Source organism: Platichthys flesus, chromosome 11 (assembly GCF_949316205.1).
Source record: "Platichthys flesus chromosome 11, fPlaFle2.1, whole genome shotgun sequence".
NCBI lineage: Eukaryota > Metazoa > Chordata > Actinopteri > Pleuronectiformes > Pleuronectidae > Platichthys > Platichthys flesus.
The window spans coordinates 24,271,065-24,298,338 of NC_084955.1; the positions used below are offsets into that span (position 1 = coordinate 24,271,065).

Below are 27,274 nucleotides of genomic sequence, written 5' to 3' on the forward strand. Positions count from 1 at the left end.
GACGGGAATCCCAAAACCTCAACACATAAAACCAAAACTGTTTCATGGACAGTAATGCTCAGGGCAATTAGTGTTATTTTTTATTGTTAGGATTTAATCGTTTAATCCCTCACATTCACGAGATTAGGATTTCCTCCTCTGCTCTGCCAGCACCCTTCGGTTTTAATTTAACAAGCTTTCTTTGTACCCTCACGATAAATAAGTAGCAGGCGTACAGCTGCGCTCGCCAGGGTGTTACCAGATCCAGGATCCCCGACCCAAACCAGGCTGCTGGCGCGCTCACCTTCCACAGCGTTGGCGGCCCCTCGATGAGCTTGGCGTTGGTGCCACAGTACTGCAGAGCCAGATGGAGACACTCGGTGCCAAACTCCAAGTCGGACTCGGTGCACTGCAGAGGGGACAGAGAGGAGAGGCAACTGTCAGACAGTGAATTTCCATCGCAGAGAGCGACTGTGTTGCTCTATCGAGTCCCCGTCCAACAAGGGGTTAAAGGTCCAAACTGTTCAACATATACAGTCTGAAGAAGTTCACCCCCTGCCCCAGCAGAGGGCGCTCACTTTTGACCTGTTGCAAGCCCACTTGACCTGATCAATAAAGTAAATCCATCCATGTAAAAGTGTTTTATTATGAGAATGGAGGACGCTAGCTACCGGACAACCACCACACCAAATTATTGGCGAAAAGCAGAGTGCGTGATTATTATGGGATCTACAATGTAAATGGCAAAGTACAGAACGAAGCTGAAGCTGCAAGGTAACTCACTTCCTCTTCAAAAATATAAAAACCCCGTCTGACTGTGTGCGGGAGAATTCTGCGAGTGGGACAAATCAAACCAGTGGAAACTTCTACTTGGAAAAAGGGACAACTCCACAAAATACATGATGAAACTCTAAAAAAAACTTTTTGATATCCCTTTTATTTCATCGCCATCGGGTCTTTTTTTACAGACTTAATCCTGCAGTGCCTGAAATGACCAGTACATCAAACAAAGGAAAACACTCTAAAGATCAGAGCTTCTTCTTTGAGCCAATACCGGCCACGTTTAAAGTTTATGTCTTTAAAACATCACATCGTACCCTGCTGAATAGATTGAGATACTTTGGGGTTGTTCGATCTGTTGCTGCAGCAATAGAAAACCCTCTCACGTTTAAAATTCACATTAATCTGAAGTTTGGATTTTGCCATTAGCTGTGATAAAGGGTCAGCTGACAATGTGGCCTCTGTTGTTCGTCCCTGAATCAATGGAAAAGTTAGGTTACAGATATTTGGCCAAAGGGTCATTTTGGACACTGGGGAGTCACAGGAATCTTTACAACCAACGAGATGTCATGAGGCTCATTTGGTCGGTGGCTCTTCTAACCTCTCATCCTAATGAAATGAATGGGGGGGACAAGCCAAATGATAAAACATGTCATTCTAAAGCAGTGGTATGAGGCAGAAACAGAAAAGATAACATCAGTATATGTGAGTTTAGTTTTCTTGCTTTAACACTTTTCTTAAAGAGTGTGGATTCAGTGAAATTAAAACCTGCTGTGACTGATCCGACACTTTAGTTGTTTCACTTGATCGCGATCAGCGTCTCCACAGAAGAGAAACAGGATCGGTACATGAAGCTGCCATCACCACATTTTTCAGCAGATATATCGGAAGGACGATGTTTTCTTTGGCTGACGACTGTCGGCCTTGTTACACTCTTATCTTCCTGAGCTGAGAGTTACAACGTGCACGCTGGGTTTCTCCAGGTCACAAGCTATTTTCCCACATCGGGGGAAAGATAGAAAGTAAGAAGTGATGTGTTGTTTCTGCATTAACAAGAAACTGTAAAAACCTAATTGTAGTTTACTGCAAGGGTTGTTCTGTTTATTTTATTCAAAGAATTATTCATCTGGGTGAAGCATCAGGATCTTTGTGTATTTCAGATTTTCGGGAAAGTTGAATCATGTAAATATTGAAAATAATTATTCTAAAACATTATAACAACTGTAATCATTGTTGTTTGTTTGTATCATTATTATCCATCATTATGGTTGATTCATTTTTTTTATTTCTTTCAGGGGGTCCGGATGCAATTATGCTTATGTGCTGAGTCTCATATTTACATTAATCACTTTTTCCGTGGTTTTAAAAGAAACAGTTTGACATATGAGACAGGAGGAAATTCTGTTTTGATGTTTTGGGGATTTTTTTCTAAAGAACATGCATGACATTGGCTGTGAGAGGGAAAACACGTCTCTCATAATCAGCTGAACATTTTAGTAGAAGAAAATAATTGTGAAGGTATGACAAATGTTGACAAATGTTTCTGGGGCAGGGACAAATCTGTGTTGGTGGAATTCCCACATAAACAGGCGGAGGAATGAGTGAGCCAAAGGTCTCCAGCAGCTCCAGTAGATGTTTAGCTGCTAATTGTTTCGCTGAGGTCCTCAGCTTGTTACCCAACCTGTGTGTGGCTGCTGGTTGCTGCAGAAGTTTGTCCACTAGGATCAAATGGCTGAAAATAAAGATGGACAACATGACAGCTCCTCAAAAGTGAAGCCAGAAACATCTGGATCTCCCCCTGCTGGCTGGCTGCAGTACAGGTCATAAACCCTGACTCCTCATTGAAAACGGGAGGAAGTGGAGACGCGTCGTCCACCTTTATTTAGAGTCTATGACAGGAACCAGAGTAAGACAATGATTCTATGAGGATCCGTCACTATAGAAGTTTCAGGCATGAACTCTGGAAAATGTTTTCTTATAATCTTACATTTTGTATTTTGTTGACATCTGCGTCTTATACATGTACATTCCTCTTTTTCATCCTGAGATATATTTGTATTCCTCCAGTTTTGTGTACACCCAAACATCAACAACACACCCATGTTGCTGTATTCTCACATGGACTCACTCTGACCTTTCCCTGGATGGTGGGAAAGGTTCCGGAAAATATCCGGAACAACTTCCTCTGTCATTTGTGTTCTCAAATGCAGTGGCTCTGGAATTCTTCAGCAAAATGTCAGGACTTCAGATCAGGTGAAAGTGAAAGAAGCTTCTCACTTCACAGCCATTTAATCCATTGTTAGAATATTGACTGGAAACCCTTGAAACTAAAAAGTAGCTTCTCTAGTTTCAGTGGAAGCTGTGGGTGCATTTACGTCATCGCTGGCAACTGTGATTTATTTTCCTGGACTAATCTTAATCAAGATGAATAACTTCCCAGTTTATTGTACCGACTCACTCGTTGCTGGGAAAGCTCGGTTTGTGCAGATCTCATGGACGTTTGGATCGAGGCGATGAGCTCATTGGGTTTAAAAGACAAAGACGAGTTGGTGCTACCTGAGATTATACCTGGGTAATATTTTATCGAGCTATAAAAGAGAGAGGGGTCTTTTCTTCCAGCGACCCTGGAAACTGAAGAGAGAAATTACAGGAGGAATATGCTCTTGGTCTTGAGGTAATTTAACCTTTGGCATTTTCCTTCGGTACAAAAGCCGTCAGTGGGGACGTCCTGGATAAAGTGTCTCCCCCTTTGTCTCCTCAGCCCTGAGTTCTCCTCCACTCAATGGATGTCAAGCTACAAATGTGAAGCTCTCAAGAGATTTTTCATGCACATGTCCTACAGTCCTAACCTGACACTTCCCCGTCTTTTGAAGGGTTGAAGAGGAGAACAACCCGGGGAGAGGGGGGACACGGTCTCTCAGTCGACCCCAGTCTCCCCCTTCGCCGGCGACCTCCCCGGTGACCTCCTCGGATTGTCTTCATTTCTGAAACCTGACTGGCCTCGAACAGCTCGGTACAAAATGCAAGCTCATTTTTCTGAAAAGGCCAAACCAACAAGGCTCTCAGAGCGATTCTTAAGATCCCAAATGTGCCAGGAGTGAAAATATCTGCTCCAATCACCTCTCAGCTCAAAGTTTGCTGCGTTCTTCGAAAAACGTGGCTATCGCAAGAACCATCTAACGGAGGTGAGGCTGAAAAAGCAAACTCAAAAGTGTCTGAAAAATAAATAAGGTCAACCTCTGCAACTCCAGTTTCATACTTGTTTGCGCTGCCAAGTCTCAGCAGTAAGCCCCAGCTCTGAGAGAAGGATCCACACATTTACAGCTTACATCAGCGGGTAAATTCTTTCCATTTTTTTTTTCAGGTACACATTATAACACACTCAACTTCTATTAATCCCAATCCACCTAAATGTGCCGTGTAATTTCAGAGCTCTCACAGAGTTTTTCCAGCTTCGCCTTGTTCGTTCCACACACACAGACACACACACAGAAACACACACAGACACACACACACACACGTCTGCTGCAGCGTGGCACACAGTGTGAACATGTCACGTCGTTCCCACATGCAGAGGAGGCCGGGTGAAAGCGATAGCACCCGGGCCACAAGCTGTGAAACCCTGCAGGTTCTGGCATATCAGCTGAACAATGAGGGGCTGTGAAGTCCTGCTGTGATGTATGAGGAGCAGGACGGCCTTTGTCATCTAAGTGCTGTAATTTTTGACGGCATAAATCTCGACCTCACTGTCTTTTCTTGAGGTTTCAGAGACTTGTTTTGTAAATATTTCACAGCAGCAGCAAACAGCACGTTAACAGGACTTGCATGTACTTCTTCAGCTGCATAAAATCATCAGATAACTGTAGTGCAACAGTCTCAATGTATTCGTTAGTAGGACTCATTGCATTGAGGTGTTTTATTGCACCAGTTTCCCACTGAACCTTTCTTCAGACAGGTAGAATCCCATTGTAGTCGGTGAGCTTCCTACCCTCTCATAGGCTTGATGGATGACGCTGTACGTGAATCCCTGAGGCATCTCGCTGGCTCTGTACCGGCCTCGCTCCAGGGAATGGTCGAGGAAACCCTCGGACGTGGTGGCTATCACGGTGGAAACAAGAGGTCGGATAGCTCCCGCGGCCTGAGAGGAGGAAAGAGGATACCGTTTTTAATAATACAATCTCCTGATAGTTTAAACACAAATGCAGTGTAGTAGAAAGCCTCAGAAAAAGCTTGTAAGTTGAATTTCTTTCAAAACTGTACATTTCAGAGAAAACCTAAAATGATCAACTTTTCTGAGATAATATTTTAATCCCCCTATAACATGATTAAAGACAGTTTCCAGGAGCAGGAAGTCAGCGAGCGTGGGGGGGGGGGGGACTGAAATGAAAGGAAAGCATGGAATGTGTTCTGCGTGTTACACATGGCAGAAAAAAAAAAATCGGAATTAATCTGCTGCTCTTCGGCGCCGACAGACTTTCTGTTGTGAGCCGGATGAAATAATGAAGACCAGGCCGCCTGCTGTGAAAGTTCATCACACACACACAGACACACACACAGACACACACACAGACACACACACAGACAGGTCGTGCATGTTGGTCCGTGAGCTCTTTGCCTTCTTCACAATCCGTGTGACCTGCGTTCGCCAGCGTCTCCTCTCAGCTGCTGCACCTCGCACATGAATCATTATCAAACTTCCCCTCGTCGGCCCAAGTGTTTTCCATTTATCACAGACGGAGTCAACACGACCACCGGGAGCAGCGGACGTGTCAATCTGATAAACAGTTTACCAGGAGATGGAAAAGGCCGATCACCGGGATTATTTGTCTTCTTTGGTCTGAAAGTGGAAAATCTTGACTTTGACGTGTTTTGGTGTTTGGTTTGTTTATGTTCACGCGGCACGGTGAGTCCTTGAGAGGTGAACGCTCTGACTCCAGCTCCTATAACCGCTGCTGAGATGATGGATTTGTTTATACTCTGCGTTGTAATTGAACTTCTCTGGTTTTTAGCTAAAAGCTCAAGAGGAGATGAAGTATGAGCCACGGCTGAGATTTGATTAAATGTGCTGTGCTCTCCAAGCATGAAGCAATACTGGCTGACTGGTTGTTTCCTTGTAGGCGCATTATAATCTTTCTGACCTGCTCCAGGAAATAGACACATCCTGCCTCCATAGGCCCCTCGAGAGGTTACACATCTTCACTTCATTTTCACTAATAGGAGATTTGCAGATAACGTTGATTATCTGAAATTTTTCATACAAAAGAATGAATGTTTGCAGTGAAAAAAGGAGCTTTTCACATAATTTCTGGCAGAGTGTTTTCTTTTTGCTTTATTTTGTTGTAAAAGTAGAAGCTATGATCTAAGCTTTTACTTTCATCTTTCTATTTGTAATGTTCTTAAAGGTCGAAAAATAGAGACAAATTCACATTTCTCCAGCATCAGTATCTCAATAATAGTGAAAGATTCTTAAAATAATAATGATAAATTAAAGAAATTATAACATTTTGAGCAATATCTCAAATATTGATGCTGCAGCTTCTCAAATCTGAACATCTGCTACTTTTATGTGTCTTGAATTACAGTAAATTCTATATTTTGGGGTTTTACACTATTACAGACTGGAAAATAGAGCAAAGAAGTTGCTCAATCATTTTCTGTAGTTATTAAATCATTATCATGGCGGAAACAAAGTTAAGATCTTTTATGATACTGACCCCGTGCTCCTTAGCAGCCATGGCTATCTTGTAGAGAAAGTCCTCCTCGACAAAAGGCCGCACAGCATCGTGGATGATGACGACCTTCGGCCTCTCCTCCTCCTCCTCGCCCAGAGCCAGGACGCCCTTACAGATCGACCTGTGGCGAGTGGAGCCGCCTGCCACCACCCGGACCTTCCTGTGCTGGAAGCGCTGGACGATATCCGTCATCAGCTCCATGTTTTCTTTGGCAACGACGACCACGACGCTCTGGATCCATGACACCCTGCAAGAAAAACAACTGCTGCTTAGAAGAGGAGTGAAGACAGAACAGGAAAGGTGGAGATTACAAACACCCAGAGATTCAAACATCAGTATTTTCCTCTGAGACGTGATGGAGTAGCAGCAAATGACAGAAAACGTGAATACTTAGGTATTGCGTTCCTGTAATTATATCTTTTCCGAAGACCAAATTAAGCATAGACCCTACAGAGTGAGAACATTTGTCTGGTCCTCACTCTCAATGGGTTCTTTGAGGGTTAGGACGCGTTCTGAATTTCCCTCGGGATTAATAAAGTATCCATCTATCCATCTATTTATCTAAGGGTTAGAATTAGGTTTAGGTTAGGGTTAGGAATTTAGTTTGGATGGTTAAGGTTAGGGTAAGGGGCTAGGAAATCAATTATGTAGTGTCCTGTCCTCACTAAGATGGAAGTGTGTGTGTGTGTGTGTGTGTGTGTGCACATGTCTATCTGTAGTTATGAGGGCCACCTTTCGCTCAATACCATCTTTGTTTTTCAAAGGTTAAGATTTGGTTTTAGAGTTAGACATTAAGATGGTGTGAATGTGTCAGTAGCATGCACTGACACACTCCAGCCGGTAGGGGCGCTGCTCCTGCTGTCATTCTCCCCCTGTATCCCAGACTCTTTATAATAAACAATAACAAACCTGGATATTAATTCACTTTACGTTGAATCTTAACTTCCTGTCTTTATGAGCTCGTACCTCTCGAACGCCTGCACGGTGACACTGATGAGCGGTCGACCCAGGACCGAGCAGAACTGTTTGGGAGTCGAGAGCCCGGTTCTCTCCCCGGTGCCGCCGGCGGGAAGGACCACAGACACCGGGAAGTCGACCCGGAGCTCACCGGGCTGCCGCTCGCTCCGCCCGGCCTCACCGACTGGGAAAGCCCGAGGATGTGAGGGCCCGTTCGGATCACAGCGCTCGTCCTCCATGATGATGTGGTTTGTGTCCGTGTGGTTCCCCGGGGAGAGGAGACAGGGTCAGGACGGGTCCATCACCGGCTGGATTATATGGTTCTGATCAGGTAAACACCGCAACGTGGAGAAACAGCGCTGTCAAGGTGCTGGATTCAAACGCATAGTTCCGGTAAACACTTTCAAAATAAACGTCGTTTGTGTATTGTTTCCTACGTAAATGGGAAACTCAATAAATACTTGTTAGTGGGTCACTAATATGTCAGTTTAATATTTATCCCACAACCTATAAGAGCTAATAAACGTGTACGTTCTACTTGATTACATTTAAGTAATTTATTAAATAAATAACATACATTTAATTGAAACAAATGACTTATTCAAGCATCTTAAGCATTTAAATCTGTATTGTGTCTAGCTTGACTATAACGGTCTCTAAATTGGAATGATTTATGTAAAATCTGTACGTTTCTGACTGTTAAAAAGAAATAGCAATATGAAATCTGTTATTTTTTTCCAGGAAGGTAAGCAATCCTCCAGTGGTTTAAAATAAACTCAAATGTATTTCCTGCCGAAATGATGTTGAAATTGACAGAGAGCAGAGCACAAGTTGAAATTCCAGAGAAGTTGACAACAGCTGATCTTGATTTGCAGAAGAAGAAAAGTTAAAGCTGAATATCAGTTGAGTAGGTTGAAAATTCTGTTAACCCGGAAAAGGTGTAGTTTGCATAATAAATGAAAAAACGTACAAGATGAATCTTCGACATTACTTAATGTTGGTGTGGACTTTATTATACAGAAATAATGAAATTTTCATTTACGAGGAATTATTTCACCAGAAAAAAACATTTCTCTGATCCTCCTAACTTCCTCTGTTTGTACAACAGACATTTGTCCTTAGTAAAAGTGATATTATATATAATATGTATAATATTCACCCTTCATCTCAACCCACCTGCAGATCAAACTCTCCACTGACAACAATACGTGATAAAAAGTTATTTTTATTTCAAAGATATTACAAGAATGAACGATGAAGAAGCTTTTCCCGACTTCACCCACATACTGACGTCACGTATGTATCATGGTATATGTTGCCACAGAAAAATATATTACATCATACATCATAAATCTTACATAGTACAATTTTATACACATGGCCATACTTCAAAAGGCAAGTAAGAATTCGATATATGTACAATTATTTACATAAGATTGTTTTTTTTGTTTGGTGTCGTTTACTGGTGTTGGCATGAAATGAATATGGGAACACAAGCACACGGCTGCATCATGGGACAATGTGGCCTTGCTCAGGGGTTCAGGGAAGCTCTGCAAACTGTGCGCCCCCAGGTATGTTCACATTGTCTTTAACCATGTGGATTCAAACGTCAAGTCCTTAGCGTGCCCCTCGGAGCTTGGAGTGAGGAACCAGCTTCACAGCAAGTCCCAGTCAAAGATAATCCACAATGGCGAGCTCTGGACAACGTCCGCCTGCAGGTGTGTGTGGATTCAGAGTCTGTGTGTGTGTGTGTGTGCCGGCTCTCAGGGTTCAGTCTCGTGCCAGTTCTCACTCAGCCGGTTCTTTCCCAGCCTCCTCTTGCTCTTGGACTTGTGTCTGTGCAGGAGCTGCGGCGGCGACACCGCCAGCTCCTCGAACTTGTGTCCCGACTCGTTGTGCTGCCGGGAGTACCTCTTGCACCTGCAGGAGGTGACCACGGTGATCTTGTACGTTCTGGTGCTGCCGTCCTGGCACTGCAGCTGGATGCGCTGGGTGCGGGTCTTGTCGTTCACGCACCGCCAGTCCTGGTTGCCGCTGCTCCGGCGACCCCAGAACTTCCTGCCACCGGCGCCGCCGATCCAGTTTTGAAGCATCTGAGCCGGGAGGCACTCACCGGCGCACACCAGCTCTTTGATGGGGTTGATGCTGGTGCAGTGGCCGTCAGAGATGTACTTGGTGGATCTCAGCTCTCTGCATCCGATTTGGCTTCGATCTGTGGAAACACAATGAAGGAGAATTGTGAGATGTTTTCCAACACGCTAACATATTCAGTCACGTCTCACGTTTGACCACAGACTGTAAATAAAGATGGACGTCACGTCTCCACTTCCTCCCACAACCCTGAAATTAAACCAAAACATCCTGGATGCAGCCATCTTGTGCCGATGATGTCATTTGGAGCCAGAGCTTGTGACCAATCACGAGTCAGTACCAGCATGTCGTCCGTCTTTATTTACAGTCTTCGACAAAGAAAAGCAGCAAATCCTCACAGTCACATTATAATGAAACCTCATATGTCTAAATGATAATCATGATCTACTATCCAGCTCTTTACCCTGAACAGTATCCTCTATTATAGGCGATGAGCTTCTCTGCAGCCTCAGGACCCGAAAGAGCTCAGGAGCATCGTGACCTTTCTACTTCATAAAAGAAATTAAACTTTTTATTTTCCAGTGCATCAACCATTTATATACCAGGAGGATTACTTCTGTGCTGCAGGCGACATCGTGTCCCCCTGCTCCCCTCCTCTACCCCTGTAACCAGAGCTCAGCTCCATTCATACAGCTGCATACACCTCAGTGACAATGGCCCCCTTTCTGTGACAGCGTTTGAAGAATGAATAGGGGTGAGGCTCCTTCCCTCTATGTCTTACACCCCTCCCCCCCCCTCTCCCTTCCTGGGCTGCAGGGGTCACATGGTTTCCATGATCGACACCGTGACCACCTTGCATCCCAGCGACAGCTTGCCAGGTGAAATAGTCTCTGTCAACTTTATCTGTTTTGGTTTGTTTTTAGCAGAATTACAAAAAAACTAATGGACAGTTTACCACATAACTTAGTTGATGCATGTGGTCTGTGTCAGGGAAGAGCCAATTAAATCTTGGTGCAGATCTAGATCAGGGGTTATGGGGCGTCTGCAATACTCTACTGGGATTACATTCTGCAGTAACAGGATCGTTTGTGGTATCTTAACTTTCTATCAAAATAAACTCTGTGATATTTATGAAGTTTTTGATAAACAGTTTCTCAGTGATTAAAGGGATGATGGAAGATCCTGAGACAATAAGAGGAAATGTGACGCCTACACTTGAACTTTCTCAAGAGCTCTGGAACGTCTTCGCCTTTCAATGAATGAGAACTAATTATATCAAGCAAAGAAGAACAAGTGTTTCAAAAGGTCACATGGAACAGATTATTTTCTGCTGCTCCTCTTTTCTCGTCTGTTATTCGTGTTCCTTATTTTGGCCTCATCAGCTGCAAAGAGCATGTTTGACTGCATGAAAGTAACCAGATCACAGACCCTCATTCAAAGAGCATCACTGGAGGATTCCTCAGGATTAAAATAACACCAGACCTGAAAGGAGCCAATGAGAAAGCTGGCAGTAGAAACTGATTATAACTTAAAATAAAGTACCTACAAGCACAAACATCCATTAACATCAGGTCTGCTGATGAACAACTTATCGCAACAGTAATACCACTAAATATCAATATAATACTTGTATATTGTGCACAGTGAGGAGGTGAAACACATAAATCATCCGCCTCAGATCTCTGAAGTGTTTCAAAACTATTTCTCATTCTCCGATGAAAAGTTTAAAACCACAACTTTCACCCAGGAGAAAAAAATCTGCCCTAAAAGAAATGTTAATCACGATTATTATCGACTGATATGAATTTGTTTTTATATTGATTTAATATTTGGTCCATATTACCCAGCTATACATCTAATACAATAAGAGATGCCATGTAATTTAACCATTCATTATAAAAACAATGTAATAACAAAACTAAATTCAGTTTCACTTATCTAACAAAACTTAATATTTGTCTTGACATGTCATGACGTTTATTCATATCAACGATTTACATTTTTTAAACCTTCATATGATTTTTGGCCATATTGTTAAAGCTCTAAAACTTGAATTTCTATTATTTTATGAAATTCTCCATCGTGGCAATAGGCTTTAAAGTTGAAAGAAACAATACCGGGACGTACATCTTGATAATTAACGACATCAATGATATCAACTTTTATCTGGATGTAATTTTTGGCCACATCATCCAGCTCGATGATAAACTTTCATTAGATTCTTCATTAGAACTTCTGCCAGCCTCAATAAATGTCTGAGCATCCTCTTCTCCTTCTCTCCTCCTTTCCTTCTCTCCTTCCTCTCATCCTCCTCCTCCACTCACCGTCTCTCTCCTGCGCCTCGCCGCCCTCTCCCCTGCCGCCGGTGCGCGCTCGGTTCAGGGACACGTTGCTCTGGCCCTCGGGCTCCGGGGCGCCCTCCGGGGGGAACAGCAGCTCCGTGGCGTGGTTCCTGGAGGCCTGGCAGCTCCTCAGCAGGATGCACAGTAACACCAGCGACTCGTGCGCGCTCACCTGCATGTCTGCCTCTGGGTGATGGAGGACGTGCAGCGGTTGGAGGTGACGGTGTTGGCCGCGCTGAGTTGCACTGATGCTGGGTGAAGCGCAGCGGAGGCTTCGCTGAACTGCTGGTTTTATACTGTAGCTCCGCCTCCAGCTCTGGCTGCAGCTCAGGTGTGTCTCTGTTCCAACGATCTGATTGGTCCACTCATAATGTAAACCCGCCCTCGTGCTTTTATTTTGGAGGGTTGCTTCAGATCATGGATGATGAGGAAGAGAATGATGATGATGATGAGCAATGTAATGATGGTGGTGAAGAGGATGAAGATGATGATGATGATGATGAGTATAGTGATAATGATGATGATGATGATGATGATGATGATGATGATGATGATGATTGGATTAACTGTCAATCATGACATTTCACCTCGTTTTTATATCAACAAATAACATATTAAAGAACATGACCCCCTGAACATCAGCGAGATAACATCTACCTAAACTTTGAGAAAAACATTTTTGAAGTCTGCTTTGACTTTGTAGTTTGGCTTATGTCCCATCTGATAACATGGAGGAGGACAGGTCTATGACTTTGGCTTCCCTTCTCGGTCACACGTTTAATCCAAGAATGAAAGCTGATATTGTTTGTGTGTCTGTGTGTGTGTGACTTCCTCCTGCTGCCTCAGCTCCTCTCAGTGACACGTCTAAAGCTCTGAAGTGCTCGGACTAACTGGAGTCTTTGTGCGTCAACCGCACTAAACAAGAGGAGATATAATTACTCGTCTCACTGATTTGAAAAGCTGTGTCGTGCACGGACACTAATCGTTGCTCATGTGAGTGAAATCTGATCCACAGATCAAACAGACTCTTTCACGATGGAGAAGATGGAGGAGGAGGCCTGAGGTCTTTTTTCGGAGTGAAAGGTTATCAGTGGAATCAGCAGTGAGACAAACAAACTGAAATCAGCAACAACACAAAGTTTAAACTGAAGATAAAGTTCAGGGAAAAGTGAGGACACACTCGTAAGAGATAGAGAGGAGTTTAGTTTTGCAGGTGAATATTGAATAGCTCCAATTTATGTTGTTTTCTGGATATAAGATTTTCAAGAAAAAGGAAAAAGTAAGAAAAATTATGAATTTAGGAAAGAATGAAAAAATGAAATTGGAAAAAAAAAGCAAGGAGAGAAAGAAGGAAAGAAAAGTAAGAAGGAAAGAAATTGGCCAAGGAAAACTGTAAGATTAGAAAGAAAGGAAATATATCATATGACCGAGGAAAGAAAGAAGAGCAGGAAATTAGGTAATAGAGTAAAGGTCCAAAAGAGAAGGAAGAAGATAGGAAGACAGAAGTGATGAATTACAGAAGAGAAGGAAGAAGGAGGACAGAGGGAAGGAAATAAATGAGATGTAAATGTAAAGGGACCAGAAATACTGGAGCATCAGAGCTTTAAAACTGGAGTAAATGGAATTGTTCCTCCACAGATTTAGGTTTTGAAACTGACCCGTGTCTGTTGTTAACCTTCACCCTCAGTGTCTGTTGTTGTTCCTGTTTGACACCAGAGGCTCATTCACTCCACTTCCGAGAGAAGATAAAGGACAACATGGTCGGCTCCTCTCAGGACACTGTTCACACTCTGACGCCCCTCTGAGCCTCTTCTGAGAGCCGCACTGCCTGAATGCTGAAACGGGAATATGACCCCCCCCCCCCCCCTTAACCGGCTTTTGTACTTTGACTGCGTAAAGAAACAGATAGCTGAGAGCGGACTCCCTCTCTGTGCCCACTGAAACTCGGCAGCAGGAATTTGGTTGCCCCTAACCCTCATGGGACATGAGAGGTAGCTGGGTTAATACAATATTGACAAGTGCATGGTCGGGAGGGGGGGGTTCATACAACACCGAGAACAAATCAAAGAAAGAAAGTTTGGAAAAGATCCCCACAGGAGAGAAACAATAGTAGGAGAGAACGATATGACAATATCCTACTTTTACTATTATTTCAAACATGGCCACATCAATCTACTGCGGGGCCCAGGGGCCAAAATGTCTCCTAAGGCCTCTGGTGTCCCCCAACGTACACAGAGGTTCTCATCATCTCCCCCAGAGACAACAACCAGCAGCTTCTCAGGGACTGACGGAACCGTACTCTGGGGGGGGGTGTCACCAATAGTTAAAACAAGACGACCATAAGACACGAGGAAGACATTTCAACAACGGTGGAATATTTCGAGAAGAGAGTTTGTTTACTGGCAGAAACTCTTTGCTACCCTCTAGTGGATGTACCGCTCAACAACAAGAGGCAACATAGAGGATGCATGGAATTATGTGGTCAGGGTTTCGGACAGACGTGTTGAGTCTTAAGCTGATCAGACGGATGTAATGAAGCATATTTTTCATGTTCCTGTACTTGACCTGACTTATTTTCAGGATGTAATTCCCTTTTACTCCAATACAAATATCAGTTGAAGCCCAACTGTAAAAAATATGCTGCAATAAAAGAAAGTTGTGAGCTGTTGTGGAGCTCCAGGAGCCACAGTGAGAACTTGTGTTTGAGTGGGGAAACAGACCCATCTGCTGGACACGGACCTTCAATGCAGACATATTTTTATACTAACTGTAAAATATGAAAATCTACGGCAGAAATGATGAGGAGGGTTTTTATTTAATGATAATTCAGGGCAAACAGAGTCTTGTTGGACATGTTCATCTTCTCGGTTCACTGTTAAATAATGAGTGATTATCACAGATTTTTCAAAGTAAAAGGAGTTTTGTTTGTAAGTCATGAACATGATGTTTATTTCTTGTGCCGTGTACAACAACATTCTGTCAACAGGTGATTCAGCAAAATGAGAAATTTGGAAAATCCTGAGCATTAACGTCATCTATCAAATTCAAAATAAAGCCATAATTATATCGTTCATGTTTAAAAATATACATTTTTGGTCATCCGTGTGCAGCCACGCTGTCCACTCACAATCTACCACGAGGTTATCAGTACAAAAAAAACAACCAATCAATATCAAATCAAGTAAATTGTGAACAAACATCAGTCACGTTATTCCCCACACAGGCTGCTATCGCTTCTTAAGGCAGATTTACACTCCGTCGTGGATTCGAACCCTCAACTCCTCCCACCGACCTCTACCACACACATCAGCCTACACTGGGGCTCAAATTCACATACGACGACTTTACCAGAAAACATAAAAAAGGACAAACGGTTGGCGGCTGTGCCACAAACCTTCCTTAGAGGCTTTAGTGTGAGAGTCTCAGCGCCATAATAAATATGCAGGCTCCTCCCTCCTGTCGGACCGGTCCCTGTCTGGCTTCGAGTGTCGCTGACAGGGCTCAGTCGGTGGACGGGGGTGTTTCTGGAGAAGGTGGCGGCTGACACATCGACGGTCACATGGTCCTCAGTTGTCAGCGGCTGCAGGGGTGGGGGTGTCTGAGGTTTCTGAGACGTTCAAAGGAGCCGCTTCACTGTTGTTCTCCACCGACAGCTCCTGTATGGAGTCCGTGGCCTCCTGCACCGCATCGCTCTCCTCTGAAACACAAACACAGCTCGTAACTGGAGGTCTGACCTTTCTGATGCTCTGAGGGCAACATGAGGTTAGGCTCAGCCATTTCTTATTATGAACCTCACGTGCAATGGACAAGAAATGTTCATGTTTTCATCCGTTTAGGGTTAGGGTTAAACTACAAAACAAATTTCCATAACAGGAAATGGGCCAAAAAACTTGGAATGAAAACTGGATTTCGAGTCCTAAACATGTTTTTAAATGCAAATAATGCTGAATATTTGCTCAAACTAGAAATTCAAAGCTCCATAAGGCGGAAATATGATGCTTTGAAAAATATCTGCATCCATTACTGACTTACACTAGTTAGTGTGCAGACAGATTAAGGTTGAAAACGTTAGAATCACCGTGATATTGATGCTATTTCTCTTCATTATGAAGCATTCACCTCTTATTGTGAAACATTCTTTTGTAACAAGCGATAATTTGTGTCTTAGAAATGTAAACGCACCTTTCGTCTGCTGCATCCTGAGTCGGGCTGATTCTTCTTCCTGCGACTCTCTCTGGTCCTGAAGCTGCTTACAAACTTTCTTGTGGGTGAACCAGTGCATCTTCTGACATTCCTGGTCGCAGTAGATCACCTGGTGGACAAAAGGATTTATTACAGCCAGAAAGTTATGAAAAGTATTTCTTCATGTTTTATGGGAAAATCTAAATTGTCACTCCTCTTTAATTTTGTTTTGTATTAAGTAAAAAATAATCCTGTGTAGATAAAGGAGAGTTCTGCAGATCATCGGTTTATAAGGAAAACATTTTGTTCACATAAAGATAATCTCATGTATAAACTGATTTAGTTGCTGTAGATTTGAGTCTCACCATTTTACAGATGGAGCATCTCTTCTCGGCTCCTTTCTCTCCACACGACGTACAGAACTCTGCGTCCATGAAGCCGACCTGACCCGTGATGGCCTGAGTCAGCACAGACAGAGCTGTGGGGTCGTTCCCCTGAAAGACAAGCACGACAAAACCTGATCACAACAAAACCCAGACACACAAAGTTAAACCTCTAGAAGAGGCTCTCACTCAATTTGAATTCTCTTTTAATGAATGAATCCAGACTCACGATGTCCACGGGGGCGATGCTCCGCACCAGCTGCTGCAGCAGAGTGGCGTCGCAGTAAGGGAACTTGCGAATACATTCCCTGATGAACTTCTCTTCATAGACGGGGAAACCATCGCTGTCCCGGCCCTTCAGCAAACTGCAGGAGAGAGAGAGAGCAGGGAGGTATCAGGACAACCTTCACGTTGGAAAAACCCAGCACTTCAACACTCTATCGAAAGAAAAAGTTTTAAAACTAAAAACTACGTGAATGCAGCCAAACAGTGATACTCTCAAAATCTACTCCACCTCAGATTCATTCAACATTTCAGTTTTAATGGTTGACGTCTGTAATGACACTCGCCTCTTGATGAGTCCATCAAGCTTGTCCTCGCGGTTCTTCAGGAAGGACGCACACTTTCCCAGCACGCAGCTGATGTAGTGCATCTTCATGGCCAGCACCTCGTTCATGTCCTGCTGCTTGATGCACTTCTCACAGATGAGCTCCATCACCCGGCGACACTTCTCCAGGGCCTCCACCTCCGCCAGCAGGGGGTTCTCCTTCACCAGCATCACCATCTGGGAAAACACAAGAAACTCGAATTGTACCAAAAACGTTGTGTGCATCATGTATTTTAACACAATTTTCAATGAGCAGTCTTTTTTTTTCCTCCAACCATTATATGTAAGTTAAGTTTATTCATATAACATTTGATTTAATAGCTTTACAGGGACACAAAAGGTCCAATCTGAACATATATTTACAAAGCTCTTATGATCAGTCCTGGTCTCTTGGCGTCTCACCTTGACAGGGTTCAGGTTGGTGCTCATGATGACCTTGTGGAGGGGTCCGGCCAGTTTAGACGGCAGCTTCGGCTCCTTCTCCAAACCCTGCGGCCTCGTGTAGTAATCGAGTCTGGCCCGGGAAAAGAAGTTGTTTATCACCGTGACGCAGTCGTGTTGCCCTGAGGACGGAGACAGGAAGTGGAAACATGAATGGGTCACATGTTGAGGTCGAGACAGAGCTACATTCACGTAAACAAGTGTCCCTCGTCTTTGTGTGCATGATGTATTAAACTAATAAAACTTTTTTTTAAAGGACACATCACGTCCTTACCGACAAAGGCAGCCATTTGTGCCGCGGTCCTTCCGACGGAGTTGACCACATCCGTTTCCGCCCCCGCGTCCAACATCATCCACGTGATGTCAGTCTTCCCTGCAGGCACAGAGGAGGACAAGTCACAACACATCCAGGGAGGGACTTTCCAGACCAACAGAGGAGGAGGATTTATTAATTCTGCTGCGGTGATCAACTCTATCTTGGTACCTGACAGTCCGGCGAACATCAGCGCCGTGTACCCGTGCTCGTGCTCGTTGCAGTTCACGTCCGCTCCGTGCTGCAGCAGCAACCTGCACATGTCGGCCTTTCCTTTGTAGGCAGCGTGCATGAGAGGGGTCATCCCGTACTGTGGACGAGACAAGAAGGCTGAAGAGCTCTGTGCACTTCACATCGAACACATCACTTCATCAGGAGAACTAAATGCTATCTACAAGAACCGTAGAGTTTTAACGTGAATATACATGTCTTTATTGAGAACAGTTACAAACCAGTGTTGCAGTGACACTCCTTTATTCTCTATAACAGCTCATTAGTCCGGCTAAGTTTCACAGCAGATGATCAAACTCATTGATGGAGTAGAAGTTATCTGCTTCCTCAACATTATGTCTGCAAACAACCAAATTTGTATCTCAAACTTTACAAAGAAAGGAGCTAAATTTCCAGAAGCTTATGAAACTGACATGGCTTCAGTTACCTAACAGAACATCTGAGTGAAACACCTGATGGTGACAGGTGAACACAAAGAGCGACAGACAGAGAGAAGGAGGATCTCCTCCAGGGCTCTTCAGCGTGAAGACTCAAGTCCTCTTGTCCCTCACACATGTCCCCAAACAAAGGAAGAGCTCTGCTAGAGGAACTTATCACGTCGTCCTGAAGCGTCACAATCGTACGTTGCACAAGCGGCTTGAGCATCTCTGATGTGTTTGTGACACATGACACTTCTGAAGTTATGAGAACAGTCGAGTCAGAGAGCAGACACGAGAGGAGCTGTTTACCTGCCAGGTCATTTGATGCAGGGAACATATGAGAATGATATAAGACATGAATGAAAATGTACTAAGTTGTAATAAGGTGAATAAAACAGATAATTTTTAATAACAGTCCTGAAAAACTGCCAATTTCAACCTTTAAACCAAAACTGAACAAATTATTTAACAATGTTTTTATACTATTACTTATAATCAGATCAATGTATACTAATTTGCAATAATATCTGTTTATTATACATACATATATTACATTTATTTGAAAATGTCCCTAGTCATAATGCCTTTACATCCTCGTGCAATCAGACTGTATCACTGCATTTTAAGTACATTTCTTTAGTTTTCAGTTTCTTTGAAATTTCTCGAGTGCAATGTACATATTCTCTGTAACTTATTTTAATTTGTATATGATTTCTGTTGCCTAATTTATTCTATTTACACTTGCAATTGTTCACTTGTGTTCCTCATTTTGACTTTCTATTGGTGTAACAAGTCAATTTCAACATGTATATTATCTAATCAGCCTCAAATATTAAAAGCTTAATTTGATATAACATAAAAATGTTTAATCAAGTGTTCTACTTTCTAAGTCACCATTGTCATGTTGTGATTTTTACCTGTGCATATCAAAATAATGCTCAACACTAAATCAACACCCCAGCCTCCTCCCACGTGAGCTAGGAGGGATTAAAGCTTTTTTAATCTGTAGATATAGATATTTACATATAGATATATACATTTCTATATATAGTTCACTGAGTTACCTCATCCAAACAGTTGACTCTGACATCTTTAAATCCCAGCAGCCTCGACGCCTCCTGAACGTTTCCTAGAAACACAAAACTTCTTATTAAAAAGGCATGACACACAACATGCAGCTCCACCAGCAGATACCACAGCTCCAGACCCTGTACCCCGAGGTGATGTTACACACACTGACAGTCACTGACCCACAACACACTCTGCTGTACACTGACAAAGAACACACTTGTGTACAAACTACTTATTGTGCTACAGGTGGAGATGAAGACAGGAAGCTGCCCCTGGACACATCACTGGCTGCTAGCTAGCATTAGCTGCCGTTAGCTTCACCCCTCGAACTAACCACTGACTGAATGAAGTGGTGTGATTTAGCAGAGCTCTAAACAGAGCAGCTCACAAGGAGCAGAACTGACAGTGAGTTGTTTTGTGTCTGTCATTACAACTTGAGCTAACAGGGGCTAGCTGCTGCTGCATGCTTTCATGAGGGATTAGCATTAGCCGGGGATGGGGGTGGGGGGCTTACCTGCAGTGATGACCTCAAACAGTTCCTTCTCGCTGGGGGACAAGTCTCCTTTCTTCGGCGAGGACATGTCGGTGGTTGTCGGTGGAGAGTCAGCGGACTGGAGGCACAGACAGAACGCGTGTGGTCGGTGTGAAGCGAGGCTGTGAGTGAGAGGAGAGAGAGAGGCTGCTGCTAAAGCTAGCTGGGGCCAGCTGTCATGTGGACTGTACCACTGTCAGCAGGGGGGTGGGGGGGCGGTGTTACATCACAATACTACAACCCGATAATAACAGAATCATTATGGTGACATAACACAATTATAATATGTGTTTTCTCAAAATTAACTCCCAATAAATGGATGATGTGTGATGGTAAAACATTTTAATAAGAAACTATAAAATATGTAGAATTCAGATTTTCATCCCCCTTTTCATTTCTTTAACTGAAATAATCAGTTCCATGACATTATATATATATATATATATATATATATATACCTCATCCAAACAGTTGACTCTGACAATATATATATATATATATATATGTAAAGGTCAATTTTCAGTGTAAAGAAAATGTTGAACAGTTATTTGTCCATATTTATATTATTAATGTATTAGATTGTAAAGTATTATTGAATTAATAAATTATAGCAGAGCGATAAACGTTCGACAGATGAAACTTTTTGCAAAAGGTGTTAGAAACTAAGTAAATAAATGAATTTCCCTTAGATATACTAATTTAGCAGTTTATCAATATTGTCTCTGAATCAGTAAGTAACATGCAAGAGTTTCTTTATTCCACCAGTGTACAACGATATTCATACAGCAAATCGAAAACAACAGTGCTTCACATTAAAAGCATCAAACAAGCATTATGGAAGCCAGAGGGTTACATTGACAATAATATTAGAAGAATATTAGCCCAATTCAAAACAGAAGTAAAATCAACATAAACAACAGACGAGCTCCTGCCGGGAGTTACAGAATCAGTCTGTGATTCTTCTGTCTTCATTTGCCTCCGTCAGGCTCCTTCATCAAAACCCTTCCGTCAGGTTGCTTTTTCCATCTCACCGAAAAACCATCAGTCGCATTCATCCTCCCCAGCTCCAGCCTGATCTGAGGAGCAGACGAGGAAATCAAACTTTTGGAAGTGTACATTTATTATTCCTACCTAAATGTACAACTGAAGAACAAAAAACGGATTTAAAAAAACAACTACTGCTGTTTTCCGACATGTCAGGAGCTTCTGTTGGGATTAGCTGCAGCAGGAGATCATCCGGGTCAGACGCCTTCACAACAACAGGAACATTTCCAGATTTCCAGGTTTGTAAGTTTCGTTTCAGAATGTCTTATCTGTCAACTGTCTGGATATTTTAATCACATTTCGCCAACGTTTTACCGGGCGTCTGGTCAACTGACTTTGACATTTGTGTTCTCACAAACAACCCCTCCTGACAGTATCGGGGAAAAATGTCTGAAATTCAGTGCATGTGTGAAAGCAGCATAGGGTTAGGAGGAGGGAGTCGAACATATGACTCACTTGTTTCAAGATCTCGTCCAGCACCTCAGGATTGTTTAGCTCCAGCACTGAGCTCTGAGATGTGAGCCTCACCTTAAAGACGGACCTCACAATGGGACCTGTTGATGACACACACACACACACACACACACACACAGACACACACATACACTCACACACATTTCACTATGAGCTGATATCTTAAACCAAAGCACAAATAATGTAAAATGCAGTTTCCTCACAGTTGCAGAGGAATGGCAGTGTTTTGTCACATGACCGTGGTCCCCATCGACCAGATTTGCTTTTTAACAAAGCAACACATGTTCTTTTTTGAGATGTCTGAACGATTTCGTCTGCGTTCCAGAATCTCAACGAGGAGTAGGTCTTGTCCGACCACACCCATGGGTCTCTGAAGAGGCCGATCCACACAGTTAAGCCAGCGACCAGCTCCTGGATCCTCTGGCTCTCCTCCCCGTTCCTCACACTTGCCAGATCTGTGTGTTGCCTCCTGCAATAATCTCGAGCAACTGTCCAAGTCATCTTCATTGTCGAGAGAACGTGTTGTTCTCCCACAGGTTTTTCTCCTGAGGACAAAAAAACACAGAATCGCAGTTTTGTGTACGTTCAATGTTGAAATTATTGTATCCATCTTTACCTTTCTATCCATCCATCCATCCTTCTATCTACCTGTCTATCCATCCATCCATCCTTCTATCTACCTGTCTGTCCGTCCATCGGCCAGACCCTTTCATCCATCTTTCACAATCAATGTGTCCATCCATTCATGCGTCACAAACTCACCATCAAAGCATACCGCGTACAGCAGAGTGTTACAGTGCATTCGATATAATTTCCCATATTTTTGAGAACCACAGTTGTATGGTTGATTGCTGCCCCATTGCAAATAATCCCTTTCTCCTTCCTTGTAGAAATCTTTGTCCGACAGGGACCAGTGCCACTTCATCAGGTTTCCTTTACTGAGCCCTATCCACACGGCGTCATCGTATTGTCCCTCGACAGCTGTCAGCGCCGTGCTCATCTCTCCCAGGTCGTCCATGGTGGCCAGGTCCACACACTTGCTCCTGCAGTAGCTCTGAGCCTCAAGCCAGGTTTTTGGGGTTCGAACAAAAACGAAATGATGCTGGGGGAGAGACGTACACAGAGTGCACAGCCCTGTGGGAGAAATGTTAACACATCTTGTGTTAACTGTGAAGGCAAGTGGACTTTCTTCTGTGTCTGTTTCACTGCTCATCCAAAAGGCTTCTTGATTTCTTACAGATTCATGGGGGGTTTGCAGGGATTCAACCTCTGTGGGTCTGTATCACCTGAAAACCTCCCATCGTCAGTAAGAAGTGAAGAAGCCTTTTGGAAGAGAAGAGAAACATCTTCAAGAAACACAAGCTGCCACTTGTACAACTCCTAAAAGAAGATATTATGAAGGGAGTGTGCAATAAATAGAAAAATTACGAAGGCTGATATCCAAATATGAGGTGCATCACTCACCTGGAAGAAGTAGGATGAGATGAAAAATCTTTTCCATCGCTGTGATGAAGTTCAGCAAAACAGGGGAACAAGGATTTACTCGTGTGATATTCCTTCAGCAGGTCCCAACAATGATCGTTTCATTTTATTGATTTCACGTCATTGTGCGATGACGTGAAATCAAATCAAATCATTTGCTTTGAGAACCTTCGTTTCCTCAAGATGTAAAACACATGGAAAGCAAGTGCTAAGAAAAACAAAAACTTTATGCTAATCAATTTGGATGGTGACCTTAAGATGGATCAGGGCATAGATCCTATGTTTTTTACATTGTGAGATAAGACTTAATGGATATTTATGAAAAATCTGTCGTGTTTAAGGGACTGATATTTATGAGTGTGTGTAATTTGCTGCAGGATCTACTGAATTAGTTTCTTTTTGTGTTAAATCAACAAAAAAAAAATCACATTTGAGCAACCTGGTAATTGTATGCCATCACACGTTTATTCCCTCTTGAGATTATACCCAACAAATATGTATTGTAAAAATTTCTGTTGAACCGACTTAGATTTCCAACCAGACGGGCAATGATCATGTGACACAGTTACTTTCATATCACTGTACTGAACCTACATATTTAGTGTCCCTAGTAAAAATTAAATAAGTTTTTGCAGTGTAAACTAAACCCAGTCTTGAATTTGAAAGTGTTGATGCAGGTTTACGTCATGTGCAGGTGTTTTTGACCCAAAGGAAGAACACAGAGGAACGGACTTTCAAATTAAAAGACTTCCTGAAAACTCATGGAGATGTAAGGTGAGATGATCGAGCCAGCTGGTTCGACGCGGTGGGGACAGGTAGACGTAGCAGAAGAAGCTTTAAAGTGCAGGTGAACTGTAGACGGCAGCAGGAGGAAGGATAGACAGCACACACACACACACACACACACACACACACACACACACATACACACACACACACACACAAAGGAAGGATTAAACCAGCAGGATGAGGATTACATCTGTCCTCGGTATGTAAAACCATGCAGGCTGAAGATATATGCAAACTTCATCCCAAAGCATTTGAAGGTTAAACTAAAGGTGAGTATAATAAAATAATAAGATCTCTGCTCACGCTCAAACCTGCTTTTCTTATTTCTCCAGAGAAGTTCTATATATATGTGTGCGTGTGTGTGTGTTTGTGTGTGTGACTGCAAACATCAGAAACAAGATGCAGTAAATAACTCATCTTTCAATAAAAATGTACGTTGTAGATTCACTGTTGTGCCATAATCATTAATCACACAAAAACTAAAACACTTGTTATTGCACTCCAGTCCAGCAGGGAGCAGTATACTATATTTCATGTCTGTGTCTTTACACATCACACAGCGGGCTAGAGACAATACTTCCGGTTCTCTCCTGTCGTTAGAGACACATTTGACCAGAAGCAGAAGGTAACGTAGAGTATTTACATCACGTTGTGGTTTATTTGGTGCAGTAGTGAAGTTAGTATTCAGTTTGAATGATTGAATATTAGAGTTGATTGGTATGTGTGTGTGTGTGTGTGTGTGTGAGAGAGAAAGAAGCTTTCTATCTTTACTTTTATGAAGAAGTGTCCAAACACAAATAATAACATCTAGTCAACTCCAGATGTTTTCACTTATACACATTGAACATTCAATTTCTCTCAGGAAGTAGCAATAAACAGGTAGATACAATAACAACAAAACAAACAGAGCTGAATGTTCACAGGGAATATAGTTCTATAGTTGCTGTTATGAAAAATAAAACATCTGGGTCCAAACAATAGAAAAGTCATTCATATACGAAACAAACCCATTAGCAGACAAATAAGAAGATATACAACATATACAAGAAGAGAAAGGTGAACTATTTAAATAATCATTGAATAAAAATATATTGTATTGAAACATAATTTGTCTGTAAGAGGATCAGCAGATAAATGGTTGTGGCTCTAAACCTAACACTGACTATAACAAACTTATCTACAGACGCTTGTTCAGACCGGTACTGACCCGGTGCTTCCTCTTCATTCAGCTCCGACCGGGGACATGAACCAGGAGAACCAGGATCTCATCCTGCAGGCCTGTGGAGCCTCGTCTCTGCGCGTCGGAGCAAAGATCCAGACCCTGTGGAGCGGCTATGGGGAGATCGTGCGGCTGCACCTGGACGGCTGCGACCGGCCGTCTGTGGTCGTCAAACACGTCAAGTTCCCGGAGGAGGCCGAGCACCCGGGCGGCTGGAACACAGATCGCTCCCACAGGCGTAAAGTGACATCCTATCAGGTGGAGACACACTGGTACCAGAACTACTCCACCAATCAGAACTGTCGCATCCCGGCCTGCCTGGCGGCCTGGTCCCATGGAGACGAGATGCTGATCGTGCTGGAGGATCTGGATGTGGCTGGTTATGATCAGAGGAGGTACCATGACAAAATATTGTATTTTGTGTTTCCTCAATAACAGATGTAGAAATCATTGCATTTTCAACCTTTTGGCTTCTGTGTTAAAACACAGAGAAACCTTTCTCCTCTGGACATTAGATGTGGACATAAGTAACATCAGAATAAACAGAAAGGCAGATGTTCAACATTATGGACTTTTTAACATGTAAAATTCAATGTGCCGGAGTAAAAATTTTTAAATAATCCAAATGTTGTGCCTTTGTTTTCCTTTTCAGAACCAGTGTGAAGGACGGAGAGATAAGGGCTTGCCTCCGCTGGCTCGCCCACTTCCATGCTCTGTTCCTGGGTGTGGCACCAGAGGGGCTGTGGCCCGTCGGTACCTACTGGCATCTGGAGACCCGGCCGGATGAGCTGGAGGCCATGGATGATGCCAAGCTTAAAGCGGCAGCCGGCGACATCGACAGGATACTCAACGAATGTCGCTTCAAGACCGTTGTTCACGGAGACGCCAAGTTGGCCAACTTCTGTTTTTCCCCGAGCGGACAGGACGTGGCAGCTGTAGACTTCCAGTATGTCGGTGGAGGCTGTGGGATGAAGGACGTGGTTTATTTGTTAGGAAGCTGCATGAACGAAAAGGAGTGTGAAAGGAAGGCTCAAGGATTACTGGACTTCTACTTCACAGAACTGAAGCTCGCTGTGAAAGAAGATGTGGACTTTGCCGCTCTGGAGACAGAGTGGAGGGAGATGTTTGTGTTTGCCTGGACAGATTTCCACCGTTTTCTGTTGGGCTGGATGCCTGGAAGCTGGAAGATCAACCGCTACAGTAAACAGCTGACGAAAGAGGTTTTACACAAACTGAAACCGGAGCCAGAAAATTCCAGCACCAGACAGAAGAGCAAGCTTGTGGGGAAAAGGTGATCAACTCGAAATCTGTATATAGACAAATAAATTCACATCTTTCATTCCTCACATATTTAAAAAATGTCATCAAACCATTTCTGGATGAATAAAGGTTTTTGAAAAAGAAATGTTCTCATCTATCCTTGTCTATAGTTGATGAACTTCAAAATAATTTGGTCCTGCGACCACTGGTTTTGTTTGTTTATGGTTTTGTGTTTCCTGGAATTATCAATGTTTAGAACTGGATGAGAGAGTGACTGGGATGCATCTCTATTTGAAAATAACAGGTGCTTCATAATTACACCAAATTAATAAGTAATAAAAGTTTACACAAAAAAAGTACAGTGAGAAATAATATAAGTATATACATGTAGGTGATATGACGACAGCTTGAGTGACTGGTTTATCTTTTCTATGTAAAGGTCTATAAGTTTCACAAAATAACCCTCATAGAACATAACTTGACGATTTTCAGAATGTTTCATGAAAACCAACGTAAACAAAATGCCTTATAAAACTTTACGAACATTTCATAAGATTTAATTACATAATAATTTATATTTTTAAAGTCTTTTCATAAGAGAACCCTCAAAGAATGTTGCCTGTGGGTTTTTTAAATACCTCACAACAATAACCTTTACTTAATGATTTTAGAACATTATTTAAAGGTTAAAAACAGATTTAACCTAATTATTATATAAATATTAATAAATCATTTGTTTCCTTTATTTATTTATCTGATCAGCTGTTGTGGGGAGGATGATGACGTATTTCCGGTATCACACCCGACATGAGCTCAAACCGTGGCAGCCTCAGCTCGTGGAGGCACTTCCGGTAGCAATAGCAACTGCCACTGAACTGTAAAGGCAGCTGCCGTTGTTTGTGACTTATTGACTAATTCATACCTAGTTTATGAATATTTATCAGCG

The 27,274-nt window shown here is 42.8% G+C and overlaps 5 protein-coding genes across 6 annotated transcripts in view; 1 reads left to right on the forward strand and 4 right to left on the reverse strand.

Annotated features, from left to right (window-relative positions):
* Positions 1 to 7,826, reverse strand: part of crppa (CDP-L-ribitol pyrophosphorylase A) — a 33,382-nt gene extending 25,556 nt beyond the window's left edge. For both annotated transcript variants that reach the window (XM_062400103.1, XM_062400104.1), the window contains exons 1-4: positions 7,458 to 7,826; positions 6,474 to 6,738; positions 4,748 to 4,897; positions 284 to 388 (exon numbers count right to left, since the gene is read on the reverse strand). In XM_062400103.1, the coding sequence (XP_062256087.1) occupies positions 284 to 388; positions 4,748 to 4,897; positions 6,474 to 6,738; positions 7,458 to 7,687 (750 nt within the window). In that variant the 5' untranslated portion in view covers positions 7,688 to 7,826. The remainder of the gene's footprint in view (positions 1 to 283; positions 389 to 4,747; positions 4,898 to 6,473; positions 6,739 to 7,457) is intronic.
* Positions 7,827 to 8,485: 659 nt separating this feature from the next.
* On the reverse strand, positions 8,486 to 12,108 carry sostdc1a (sclerostin domain containing 1a). Its single transcript, XM_062399434.1, has 2 exons — positions 11,864 to 12,108; positions 8,486 to 9,660 (listed from the first exon to the last, which is right to left on the reverse strand). The coding sequence occupies exons 1-2, from the start codon at positions 12,057 to 12,059 to the stop codon at positions 9,212 to 9,214; spliced, it is 645 nt and encodes a 214-aa protein (XP_062255418.1). The 5' UTR covers positions 12,060 to 12,108; the 3' UTR covers positions 8,486 to 9,211.
* A 2,569-nt stretch (positions 12,109 to 14,677) lies between these two features.
* ankmy2a (ankyrin repeat and MYND domain containing 2a) lies at positions 14,678 to 20,240 on the reverse strand. Its single transcript, XM_062399781.1, has 10 exons — positions 20,043 to 20,240; positions 19,522 to 19,586; positions 17,979 to 18,117; positions 17,769 to 17,867; positions 17,456 to 17,616; positions 17,016 to 17,230; positions 16,676 to 16,811; positions 16,429 to 16,557; positions 16,064 to 16,193; positions 14,678 to 15,578 (listed from the first exon to the last, which is right to left on the reverse strand). The coding sequence occupies exons 1-10, from the start codon at positions 20,107 to 20,109 to the stop codon at positions 15,448 to 15,450; spliced, it is 1,272 nt and encodes a 423-aa protein (XP_062255765.1). The 5' UTR covers positions 20,110 to 20,240; the 3' UTR covers positions 14,678 to 15,447.
* A 1,500-nt stretch (positions 20,241 to 21,740) lies between these two features.
* Positions 21,741 to 22,696, reverse strand: LOC133964793 (secretory phospholipase A2 receptor-like). Its single transcript, XM_062399035.1, has 2 exons — positions 22,341 to 22,696; positions 21,741 to 22,123 (listed from the first exon to the last, which is right to left on the reverse strand). Exons 1-2 carry the CDS (start codon positions 22,594 to 22,596, stop codon positions 21,741 to 21,743), a joined length of 639 nt encoding a protein of 212 aa, XP_062255019.1. The 5' UTR covers positions 22,597 to 22,696.
* Positions 22,697 to 24,424: 1,728 nt separating this feature from the next.
* pkdc (protein kinase-like domain containing) lies at positions 24,425 to 26,473 on the forward strand. The gene is made up of 3 exons (XM_062398324.1): positions 24,425 to 24,474; positions 25,033 to 25,463; positions 25,721 to 26,473. Exons 2-3 carry the CDS (start codon positions 25,093 to 25,095, stop codon positions 26,361 to 26,363), a joined length of 1,014 nt encoding a protein of 337 aa, XP_062254308.1. The 5' UTR covers positions 24,425 to 24,474; positions 25,033 to 25,092; the 3' UTR covers positions 26,364 to 26,473.
* Positions 26,474 to 27,274: the final 801 nt, after the last annotated feature.

Coding starts and splice junctions, on each gene's coding strand:
- ankmy2a (XM_062399781.1), bottom strand. CDS start 20,109: ATGTCCTCGCCGAAGAAAGGAGACTTGTCCCCCAGCGAGAAGGAACTG. Junction 18,118..19,521: donor GAGTCAACTGTTTGGATGAG/GTAACTCAGTGA, acceptor TCTCGTCCACAG/TACGGGATGACCCCTCTCAT. Junction 17,617..17,768: donor ACAAATGGCTGCCTTTGTCG/GTAAGGACGTGA, acceptor CTCCGTCCTCAG/GGCAACACGACTGCGTCACG.
- pkdc (XM_062398324.1), top strand. CDS start 25,093: ATGAACCAGGAGAACCAGGATCTCATCCTGCAGGCCTGTGGAGCCTCG. Junction 25,464..25,720: donor GCTGGTTATGATCAGAGGAG/GTACCATGACAA, acceptor TTTCCTTTTCAG/AACCAGTGTGAAGGACGGAG.
- LOC133964793 (XM_062399035.1), bottom strand. CDS start 22,596: ATGGACGACCTGGGAGAGATGAGCACGGCGCTGACAGCTGTCGAGGGA. Junction 22,124..22,340: donor GTACGCGGTATGCTTTGATG/GTGAGTTTGTGA, acceptor TTTTGTCCTCAG/GAGAAAAACCTGTGGGAGAA.
- sostdc1a (XM_062399434.1), bottom strand. CDS start 12,059: ATGCAGGTGAGCGCGCACGAGTCGCTGGTGTTACTGTGCATCCTGCTG. Junction 9,661..11,863: donor CGAGGCGCAGGAGAGAGACG/GTGAGTGGAGGA, acceptor GTGTTTCCACAG/ATCGAAGCCAAATCGGATGC.